The 12,450-nt window shown below is 41.0% G+C and overlaps 1 protein-coding gene across 3 annotated transcripts in view; it reads right to left on the bottom strand.

Moving 5' to 3' along the window:
* KIAA0391 (KIAA0391 ortholog) overlaps window positions 1-12,450 on the bottom strand; it is a 99,029-nt gene that overhangs the window by 7,019 nt on the left and 79,560 nt on the right. For all 3 annotated transcript variants that reach the window (XM_019551411.1, XM_019551410.1, XM_019551412.1), the window contains one exon: window positions 945-1,093. In XM_019551411.1, the coding sequence (XP_019406956.1) occupies window positions 945-1,093 (149 nt within the window). The remainder of the gene's footprint in view (window positions 1-944; window positions 1,094-12,450) is intronic.

Here is a 12,450-nt window from a genome sequence, read left to right as displayed (position 1 = left end):
GTCCTGGTGGCATTTTATTCTTTCCCCCAGTCTCCTGACAGCTCTCACAGCATCTCCTACTACTTTCTCTTCCTCTCCTACCCCTGTTTGCCTAGACCAGTGGTTCTCAACCTTTTTAGATTCAAGACATGCCGTGTTAGACTCAAAGCACCCTTCAGAAAATGCCAGCTCTTAGCTTTCACTTTTTTTCGTGAGTACAGAAAAATAATAAAGAACTCACAGGGACCACAACAGATCAGAATGTTTTTGCCATATAGAGTCCTACTTAAAATCTCTGGGTTTATTTTGTGAATCTTATGTAGTGTTTGTACAACTAACAGTGCTAATACTGCACAGTATCCAATAGTTCCCTTAAAAGGTTCTCTGTGCACCACAGCATGCTGCAGCAGCCTGAGAATTACTGATCTAGGCACTGGGCGCTGCCAAAATCAGCCACAAAGCATTGGTCAATACTGGCATTCACAGCCATGTTCTTGCCATATTCCCTCCTGTCAGCTGGCTGACATACAAGTTTTCAGCTAGTGTCCCTGGCTGCTCTGTACCAACACATGAGGTCTTTTGTTTGGGCCTTGTGCCATGCTGCTAGTTCCAAACAGCCAACTGCCTGGAAATAACATATTGTGGCTGTAGTAACTTTAGTCACGGCCACCTGTATCTTGTTCTCTCCCCCATAGGCAATAATGAGATTGAAAAGTCGCTTCTGCTGCCAGAGTACCTACAGCTATTAGAAGTTCTCAAAGCTGAAAGGAGCAGGGCTCTCCAAAGGAAGTTCCCAGGTTCCTTTGCTTTTCTCAATCGAAGTGAAGCCACTTCGCATGATTGAAATACTGTATTTGTCCTTAGAATTTAATAATAATGACAGTTAAGTCCTACAAGGAGCTGTTTTCCACAAATGAAAACCTGGCTTTGATTTCCAAGAACTTGCCATTTGCTTTGATACTTACACATCTGCAGTAAAAAAGAAATCTACTTCCCTCTGCATGGCAGTCAATGCATTCCCATTCCAGGTTTGAAATCCCTTCATCAAGTGTTTTCGGCTCAGCACAAGCAACCGCAGATTCTGCTGTGCGAAGTAGGAAATAACATCAAATAGCTGCAGGAAACAAAGCAAATGAACAATGTTCTTAGCTTTAAAAACCAAAAAGACAGGAAATATTTTTTCTTTCCTATGTCTTCAGTCACAGGGCTTTCACATGCTGTGATGTTCTGCTACAAATCTTTCCGATGCTCAACAGTAGTTCAGAAACTCTCGCTGACATCCATAAGCATAAAAAATAACTAATTGATTAAACAGGTCATTTTAAATGCATTGCCAAATATGCAGAGAGAGAAACATACTGTTTTACTCTTTTGTGATTTTTGTGTGCGTGCGCACACACATGTGCAGCACTCCCCCAACAGCTAGAGTCAAATGGGAGATTTAAGCTACCTCAGTATTTGTATGCCAGACCTAGAAGTCCTGTAGAAGTGAAGCCCTAGGTCTTAGGGAAGGAAATGAGGAAGGTTTGACTTATTAAGTCTACAGTGCTCTGGTAGCACCAGGTACTGCAGTGATTACAGAAGTACAACTGGTGCTGCTCTATAAAGAAGAAAGAAAAACTATAAAAAAGGGAAAAGTATGGGTTTGGGTTTAAGGATTTGGTGGAAATCTTATTTGGGCGTGCTTTCCCAACAATAATAAATCCTGAGGTGGCAAAAGTTGCCATTTTGGCAAATTCTCTACTGACGGATCTTGCACCACTTTGGTGTGCAGCCTGTACAGCTCTACCCTGTGGCTGGGATCAGATGACTAAGAATCAAGGAACCATAACCAATTCCCATGGCCTTCCTTTTCTATTATACGCAGGCAAGGCTCATGCAGAGTAGAGAACCTGGCTCTAAGTATACCAGATTAACTGCAAGGTTCAGAGAAACTTGTCTGCTTATGTCCCTAGGCCAACACGGCTACAACCTATAAAGATTAACTGCAAAGGATTATTAACCTATTGCCTAGAAAAGAAAGAATTAGCTGCTGAGACAATAGCATATAGCCCAGAGCCTGAGGACTGACACACATACTCTGAGAGAAACTCAGCTACTTTAATTCTTTACTGACATTGCTTCCAGTCAGTCAATATTCATTACTTACCCTTCTAATTTTCCTTCACCTTCTACTTTCCTATCCTGCTTCTATCTCTTCTTCTTTCTTCCAGTCCTGCCTTCCTGGTCCCTTGGTTTTCCCACGTCTTCCCCATGAGCATATTTAACAGGCTCCTTTCTCTCTGGGACAAGAAGGGTTCACTACATAGCTAGTGAGAGAGAGCACTAGAAGCAGGTATTTTGTGAGTGACTGATTGCCTGCTTATCTAGTTGTTGCTAGCAGTAGGACTACTAACTCTGAGTATGCAAGTTAACACATAGATAGATAGAGTCTATACACTACACTGCTAAGAAGTACAATTTAACAATGGCCAAGAGGGCTAGCTGCCATGTGCAGACTAGGCTAAACATTCAGCACAGTTATTTCTTTGCATGCTTTTGGTTTTCTTGCATGTTCTAGTAGCTAGAAATAGCATATACTAGTTAGGCAATAATCTCCTCCCTAAAATGATGTGTTTCAGAAAATTTGCTTTGGGGTACAGAATAGAAGGGCATAACAATATCAATTGAATTATTTTTGCAACAGAGGAGAGACTGCCAGATTAAAAATATATTGTTAAGCAAACCATTCTCCTTATTCCTAACTTCCTTATTTCTTACTAATAGTATTTTGTTAGGTTTTTTTTTAAATACACCAACAATACTAAAATTCATTAAAGTTCTTTTTTTTTATTTTCCCATTATTTAAATAGTCTACATTTCCATGACTTGACTACACATGGAAAAACTTATTGGTCATTTTCAGCTTTCCATGCACTGGCCCAGGGCTGGAATAATTAGGATAGAAAACCTGAAGAACATTTTCTGGTTTTCTCCAAATTGTCATGGGAGAAGAACATTTTGGTGGCTTTCTAACAGCTGACTTTACATCTATGGCCAGATTCTATGCTGCCAGGACAGCATTACTACTCAGTAGTGATACAAGTCATTTAAAATTTTGACCCTTAACTTCTAAGCCAAAAAAGTTTAATTCTTCTTTTTGCCAGCTGTGTCACTTCCATTCAAATGTTTGTTTGTTGATTGTTACTACAATCTCACATAACCAACCATTTCATATGGTCCTTTCATTAGATACACCCCAGGGAATTATGCACAGAAAAATTCAAAGTTACGTAATGAGTCTTGGGGGCTGCACATGGTAGCATGGGGCCAGCCTGGCCTGGCCCACACGTTTGGATCAGACTAGGCTAGTTCCATGCCAGCATGTGGGGCTTGTGACTCCCACCTGAAATGCCATGCTGTTGGGCCAGGTGGGTTCCATGCTTCCACATGGGGTTTCCAGCACTCCAACGGGAAACACACGTGGAGGCATGGAGTCATGCGCCATTAGGCTGGGCTGGCTCCATGTCCCTCTGTGCAGCTTCCCGCTGGAGTGCTGGAAGCCCCACGTGGAGGTATAGAGCCAGCTGGCCTGGCCTAATGGCACACAGATCCCACGGGAGGTGTTGCGAGCCCACATGGAGCCCACTTGGTCTGGTTCAAAGGTGTGTGCCAGTGGGTTGACCAGTTGCAGGGGGGGGCACCCCCACATCCCATCCTCCAGGCAGGAGTTCTCCTCCCCACTCACCAGCTGTTCAGTTGTGTGCCACCATGCTCGGTACCTCCACATGGGAGGTGGAGGCACAGAACCTGCCCAGGTTAAATGATGCAAAATTATGTACAATCATATGTTTTATACACAGAATTGGGCAGGTGTATAATTGTGCTATTCCCCAGGGTGTAAGTAGATCCCCAAACTTTTTTTTTTAAGCATGAGTTCTTCAGAGAAGGCTATATCACTTTAATAAAGCTCAAGGCATTCCTATATAGTAGAATTAAGTGTGCATACTGACTTTCAAGAAATGAAGTCTGGCTCTAGGTAGAGTGGGCTGAGAGCAGCAGAAAAAGATTTCTGAGTAATCCTAGATAGCAAATGGGGCTCCCTTTCCTCGTTATTATGAGCTACAGTGTTGAGTATATGGTTGTTGTAACTAGTAGCTTATTTTTCAAGGTAATCTGCAGAGGAAAAGGAACCAGACTTGTTTGAGAGGTGCTTGCTTGTGCACTTTTTTTTTCTTTTTTAGTTCTTTATAGTTGAAAGGTCCCCTCCCCTAAGTTTTAAAGCTGGTCTACTCACAACTAGCATCCACCTTATTTTAATTTATACCTTTTAATGTTTTGGTGAAAGTTTGCAAGTAGACACTTACTTTGGAATTAAAGTCTTAAGTTAGATCTTCACCCACTTAAGCAGCAGACCAGGCTTTAAATAAAGGGTGTGGTTTTAAACAGAGATATACAGTGTGCAATGTACCCACAAAGTTATACCAATTTAGCTGCAAGTATGATCTTATAGTTTCTTATTTAAAAAAATATCTGATATATCAGTTTAAATCTGGCATATATTGGTTTAGCTTATGCCTATGTAAGTTTACAGCATATTTAAAAATAAGTTTGCTCTTATTCTGAAATAAGTGATTTTTTTAAAGGTATTTTGGTGCAAGTCTCCATGTAGATCAATGGTCAATTGTGAAGCTTATGCTAAATTCAAATGAGCTTTTCTTGCACCTAATTATGTGTGGCCATAGGAGATACACACCACTTTAACTAAAACGGTGTAAGTCTGAATGTTTACAGGCACTCCAAAATAAACATTTTCCCCTCACACATTCTTCCCTTGCTTGGTACCAATATGATACCACAAATCTTCTACTCCCCACTGTTTCATATAGGCTTCTGGGAAAAATAAGTGCACTGCTTCAGTCCAAGTCCTGGCCCCTTTTGAACTCTAGCAGTGACCTCTTAAACTACAGATATGGACATTTTTGGCTAGTTGTGGAGAAGGGTGGCCATAAGAGTAGTGCTTTCTTAATCATTTGCATTTTAACACCTATGTATTTAAAAAAAATATTACCTTTAGCCAAATCTTGAGTCTTAATTGGTTTGTCCCACTCCTCCACTACATACTCAGTCCCTTTTGTCTTCAGTTGCATTTTATTTGGTAAACCAATTTGGTCACTTAGTGCTCTTGTACTGCCGTAGGTTTGATGTTCACCAGAGGTAGAACAGTGCAGCTCTGTGCCTAGGGTAATACCAGCTCCTGCCAAGCCAACTGTGGCAGTGTGATCAGCCACCACTGTGACAATGGCTATTTCTGCACCCCCCTGACAAAGGTGACTCCCAGAACTGCTGCTCTGGTCATGCCCTGCACCTGCCTCCTCCTCTATACCTCCCCCCAGCAAAACTGGCCACAGTTATTCTACTAGTATTCATCACTGCAGCATCTGGACACTCCATAATTTACCGTATTTTTCGGACCATAAGACGCACCTGACCATAAGACGCACCCCTCCTAGAGCCTCAGTCTCCGCGGCAGCGAGTCCCTCCTTCGGACTCCTGCCCTGTCTGTTCCGGCCGGCCATTTTTATTGCCGGCTCCCGGCCACCGGCACGGGCGCCGGCTTCCAGTGTAAACAAGCGGCGGATGTCCCGCTCGGGCTCCGCCGCCTCCGCGGGCAAGCTCCGCCCCGTCTCCCCGGGACATGGCATAAACAAGCGGCGGGTGTCCCGCTCGGGCTCCGCCGTCTCCCCGGGACACACACCTTCAGACCATAAGACACACCCTCGTTTTCCCCCCACTTTTGGGGGAAAAAAGTGCGTCTTATGGTCCGAAAAATACGGTATAATCTAAACACATACACAGCCTTCAAAGAGTTACCGACATTCTGTCCCAACTCTCCTAACACTCATGATCTCTCCCAGACTAAAGCTCAGTAATTACCTGAAAAACATTTACTGGATTCTGCAGGGTGGTGGGGATTGGTTTAAAGAGAAGCAATCCAAAGAGCTTTAGAGACTCTGCTGAGAACTTCCAGACTCCCCAACATTCAAGAGTGACCAGGGAAGGCATTTTTTCCATCACTAATGAGGCACCAAGAAAGAAACACTGCTAAGGGTAGTCTGTACTCAAAAACAGCCTCCGTTCAGCACTCTGTAAAATGTAAAACTGCTATTGCCGAAGCCCATTAAGGGCCTAACAACACTTATGCTGACTGAAATTGCAGGTTTGCCCCTTCCTTAAGTGCCTGAATGACAGTGCTGGTCCAGACACTATCACTGCTGGCTACAGATTGCTGAATCAGAGCTATGTCAAAATGCCTGCAAAGCTTATGGAAGCTAGATCCCAAGACCTGCAAGCCTCTCCCCTATATTATTTATGAGCTTTAATTGTAAATACTGGTCATTTGGACTTTGTGTCATTTTGTGCTTAAAAGCACCAGGTACTCTCTTGTTTACAGTGTTTCTACTAAATAAAGGGGGGGGGGGAAGTCTGTGCTTTGGGCCCCTGGCACTTATTAAAAGAGTGATGCGATGGGGACATCAGGAATCTTATGCTCCATCCTCAAAACTGGGCAACCTGTCATGCCAGATTTCATAGCAGGACATATTTGGGATAGTGCATACAATTTATCAAATCCCAATCATATGACTGCCAGGGCTGAAGACTGTCCCCTGCCCAATCAATCCTGGAGACTGGAAAGGGGTGGCTCTGTCCCAAACCCTGGAGTCACCCTGTGCCCCATCCCAACACTCAGCTAATCACAGGGATGTTCCAGATTAAATATAAAATACCTTTGTGGCTGGTTTGCCATTTTGTCATTGCATACATTTGCTAAACATGTTAATCTGGGAATGCTTTGGAGGATCAAATGAGCTTCAGTTTTGCAATTAAAAAAATGACAGTTGCTTAAAATCTTAAGAAAGCTAATATGAATCACCATTAAAGAATGTTTATAAAATTCTGCATGCATAACCCTCGCATCCCATTTAAATGAAGTTTTTCATGCCAATGAAATGTGTTAGAAATTATTTATCTTTGATTACAGAAAAATAAAGAAGTTCCTTCATTTGATGCTTCTTTACTAAAGAGAATTTTGTCTAATTTTGGACACAAACATTTACTGTGGTGGTCTATACATAGTCACAGTATTTCATGTGGGGGGGATTTCCTAACTGATTCTACTCCCACGCTTGACTGCTTCTCATGAAAGGAAGACATGAGACACAGCACCAACCTCGTTTTAGTCATAAAGGAAACATAATATAAAATAAGTAACAAGGAAACAACAGAAGTTTCTTACCTATAAAAAAACATGCACATATCCTTTCTTTATTGATCAAAATTCTAAAACTTATCAATAAAAAAGGTGAAGTTACTCAATTGCTCCTCCCTGCCACTGCATAATGAGGTTTTCACACCTTTTAAATATCAACTATACTACTGGATAACCTGTTCAGCAGGCAGTTCATGAAAGTTACTTACATGTATACAACAAAAGGCACATGTGCCACTTAAGAATCCATGTAAATCATACTCTTTCTTCCAGATCTCTCCCACACAAACTTGAGTCTGACAGTCTCTCTGACCTCAGTGAGGGCCTCTAACGCATTCCATCAATCTGACATTTCACATTCATCAGTGAACAGAAAGTGATTATTCATAGCAAGTTGAAACTCACTATATAAGGGTAACTAATAGTGCAATGTCAAGGAGAAAAACCCCAGCCTTTGCAGATGTTGAATGCATTCCCTGAAAACTGAAGATTACTTTGTTCCATCTCACTCTTAAGCTTGCATGATTACAAAAGTTAGCAGCATTTGTTTAAAAAATGGATACGTTATTGAGCAACTTTTTGTGCCAGTTAAGCCCATAGTGAAAAACATGCTAAATAAAGATTTTCCTTATTTAAAAAAGGTACCATTCTTAATTTTACTGAGCATCTCTTTGCTTTCAAATTGAAGGACAGAGTAAGTAGGAAGAACCACTTAGTTCTTGGTCTCTCCTAAGTTATTTTGTTGTCAGTCTATCCAGTTCCTCTTACTCTTCCCCAAGTGTAGTGGAATCTCTTCCTGTTGTCAATCTACACCATGCCTCTTGCTGTAATCTCTGCTCTCTCTTGAAGGAGAATAATTATATGAATAAAATAATGATAGTTTACACACACACGACCTTTCATCTGAAGACCTCAAAGCATATTACAAACATTTAAATAACAGCATCAGACAATAGCCCTGAGGAACAGAAATATAATTACCATTTGATAGGGGAAAAATGAGGCAAAGAGGGGTAAATGTGACTTGCCAAATTCACACAGCAAGTCACTAATAAAACAGGCTGTTTGCAGACATTAAAAAAACCTAAAAAACCTTGCTTTACTGGAAGAAGTAGCTCATTATATTAACCTGGCTCTGCAGCGTCTATATAGATCAGGCACTCCAGCAGGTCTTTTTAGTGTTTTTAGCTAAAGCTGATTCAATCAGCTATTAGACAAAAATGCCTGATCTATACAGATATCAGGCAAACCAGTCCAACTAAGGTACTGCCTCTTCTGGACATGTGCTGGGCTTGGCATGGGAATGTGCTGAGTTTAATATACAGCATCACTTTTTTTATATCTATAAGCAGCCACAGAGATTTAAATCTTTGGAGTCTTGAATCACTGCTCTCTATCAGTCACCTACTAAGCTCAATTTTTAAGGCTTAGGCATGGCAATGTTTTATTAATGCCACAAATAAATTCAGTCTTAAGCCCTATCCCTTTCCAAAGTTGTTTTTCTTTCCAAGTGCCCGTATATAACCTCACTAAGATATAGAAAAGATACAAGTTTTGAAGTAAGAACTGCCCACCAGTTAAGACCCACCATATTAAAGGTTTCTTCCCAATAATGCAGTATTTTTCATTTACCACAGTTGCACTTAATTTTGTCAGTGTACTGCCCAACTGCTTGTTTTATTAGAGACTACATGAGTTTCTCCCAAACCCTTGCATTTTCTAACATTTACTGCTAAATTATGCTCCAGTTAGCTAGGCAAAAATGGACACTTCCAAGATCTGGGCATTTCAGAGGTCACTACAGAAAGTAGGGCAGGGTAGCATATTACGGACTAGCTGATTCCAAGAGGCATGAACTTTCATAGGCAAAGGTTTATTTTTTTTCATATGTCCATGAAAGCTCATGCCTCTAGTTACTTCCTAAGGTGCCACCCTGCTCTAGCCTTCTGCCAACATCAGATTGACACAGCTAACTATCTCTCTACTCTTAAAGGTCACTGCAGGATTTAGGTCCCATTGTTTACTTACTGTTCCTAATGGTAAAGAGATTTTCCAGGATTGATGCCAATTTGGATCTCTGAAGCCCACTACTATTAAATTCTTTCTTTAGGAAAAGCAAAATTATACAGATATATTTATTCAATGTACATGGATTCAAACAACGAACTGAAGGAGGTAAAAACAGTACATGTGTGCGAAAGTCTGGATCAGCAGAGTATGTTCATATTGTTCTAGTGGGTGGCCCCCGTGATATGAACAGCCAACAATATACGCATAAGTACCAGAGTTTAGTGACTTTGAGGGGTTGCAGAGGTCCTGGTTCTGACGTAGACAGTACCTGGAGTTAGTGGTTTACTACATGTGCAAAAAAACCAAACAAAAACAAAACCTCCATGATTATATAAATACTCTTATAAGCATTTTTTTCTGAATCAAGTTACTTCAAAGAAAGCCTGTATGTCAACTTCTCTTAGACACTGTCCTGAATGAGGATATCACAGAAAGACACTGGATTTTCTGAGTAAAAAGAAAACCTCTGAAAAAATTCTCTGGTAACTTGACTTTTCAAATATATTGCAATAATTTTTTCCACTTTTGGGAAAGTACTTTACAGACTAAATTGTATTTTTTGTGCACTATAAACTGCCTGAAAAGTGCAAGGAGAGAAGGGAAGTATATTCACAACCCTGTATGTATTAACCAAGGATCAGACATCACACTGAAGTTAGCAGGAGCAGAGAGATTTCTGCACACTGCAGGATGTGACTAATTTAGTCAGCCTTACAGCACTTTCATGAAGTAAATGATTTAAATCCCCATTTTACCAAGGTATGCAACAAAGACAAAAGAAACTGGATGACTGATTCCAGATTATACAATGAGCTATTACAGGACTCATAAATCCACACTTCCAGTCATTGATTCTGATCCCTGTGCAGGACGTATCACAGTTTCAAAGGTCAGACTTTCTGTACGACAACCCTTTTCCTTTGGATATTACTGGGAAGATTTACCAGATGGGAATTCCCTAAATACTAGTTCTGCACGAAAGCACAACGTGTAATGACTCAGCCAAAAAGTGGCTCACCTGTTCTGCGGGTATAGCCCAAAGAAATACAATTAAAATAAAGTGAAATCAGGTTTGCTGTTAATAAATCACATTAGACGACTTCTAAACATTCTAGAGGATCTTATAACTGCCATACAAAAACGGTAATATTTCTCAGGTACTCTAACTGCAGTTAACAACAGTGAAGTAAGTAAATGTATTAATTATCATTGTTAGTGTTACAAGCCCTTCCAATGCTGTGGTTGAAAAAAAAAATAAAGGAGACTGCAGCAGCTATCACAGCCACTGATTTACTGAATAGGACTGTGAGGAGGCTGTGAGCAAGAACACTACTGTGCAAGTTGTGACAATCAGTTTCTACCAGGGACAACTGGTGTTACTTTTTAGTTTTAACAGTAAATAAAAACAAACAAAAGCCACTGATTTCAACTGAAAGTCGAACCTGCTTAACATGGTTTCTGAAACAGCACTGAACAGTTTGATCTTATCTACACTGCAATTTAAGCTGTCTTGCACATGTCAACCACAACCATTACGACACCTACAGACAACTAAAGGTACATTACTGTCCTAAACAACTACTGTTCTTTGCAGAAAACAGAACACTTGATAATGACTCTTTAAAAGTTACCTCCTAAGGAATTTTACCTTATTAATGACCATTTACGGTACCCTTATGCATGTTAGTCTTTCAGGAGGGAACATGTCCTTTAGTTGCACAATTCCTTTGAATAATAGTTTTGAAAGCTAAATAATAGTGACAAACATACATTTCTTGATCCAGAAAAATATTCATTTATATAAGAACTTTACTTATAATGAACTATAATAAAAGTGGACACATTAGTGGCATATCACTTTATTTTACAGTCACTTTAAAAATGCTAAAATACCAGACTCTCTTCAAATAGGCAAACAGATCAGTGTTGAACAGCAATTATAGATTGGACAGAGAAACAAGGGACACAGGATACACCTTTGCCACTGAAACTGGGAGATATTCATTTTCACTCAACAAAATAAAAGTAGTAAGAAGAAGGATTTTTCTTTCCTCAATCCGAGATAGAATACAGTGATCAAAAATGATGACTAGAATTCCAGGGGACAAGAAACAGATGGCAAAAATTCAGGGTGCACCAGCCTCTCTCTGCCTCTACCATGCCCTCTAATTTAAATTGGGCACCTTCGTTCAGTTTTACACTCAAGATGATGCGCCTAACCTCTCCTCACTAAGCAGCATCTACTACAACCCACACAAGTTTCATCCTGAGGGACAGTAAGCAATGATGCCCATGCTTTACCCCAGCAGACACAGCCAAGGTTCCACAGAAGCCATGCTGTCAGTGACTGCTAAGAGGGAGGTATGTGTGGATCCTCTTTCTGCTCTGCCTGTGACCACTTTTTATATCCAATACAACGCATATTTGGTATATGGGAAATGAAAAGGAGCTGCCCTTTGTCACAGTCTTCCCTGCTTAGTTGACTTCCTGCTACTTGTGGCAAACACCAGGGTTCATACATGGTTTTCTGGCCTAGTCACTCAAATATTTATGGGACACTGACAATACATTTGATCCACTGTCAGTGTAGAAGTACACATATGAAGAGCATGCACCCAAAAATGGGACAAATCCTTTCACCTCTGATTTACTCTGACTGCTCAAGTCAGTAGTATAGCATGGGGTATGTCACAGTTCAGGATGACTACGTAAGAAAGATGACGACATGATAGGGGACCTACAGATCAGTGGTCACCTTGGGGACAGTGCCCACCAAATAACAGAATTCACCATAAGGCGTACAGTGGGAAAGGTAACTAGTAATGTGGAAGTGCTAGACTTTAGGAAGGCTGACTTCAGCAAGCTCAGGCATTTAGTCAATGACGCATTGCAGAGTAAGAGATTTGGCAAGATGGGAGCCCAGGAAGGGTGGCTGTGCCTTAAAGAAGTGATCCTTCCGGCACAGAGGAAAGCGATCCCAATGCAGGGGAAAAGGGGCCAAGAAGCTTCCTTAGCTGACCAGAGAAATCCAGAGCGGCCTAAGGGCAAAGGGGGGGGGGTGTATAAGCAGTGGAAACAGGGAGAAATTACTAAAGAGGAGTATGCCTCCTCAGCTCACAGTTGTAGGGAGGCAGTTAGAAAGGCCAAAGCTA

This window comes from Crocodylus porosus, unplaced genomic scaffold (assembly GCF_001723895.1).
Source record: "Crocodylus porosus isolate Cpor-Errol unplaced genomic scaffold, CroPor_comp1, whole genome shotgun sequence".
In the NCBI taxonomy this organism is placed as follows: Eukaryota; Metazoa; Chordata; order Crocodylia; family Crocodylidae; genus Crocodylus; species Crocodylus porosus.
The sequence above is the reverse complement of the archived record's forward strand: the minus strand, read 5'-3'. Positions and strand labels throughout refer to the sequence as shown.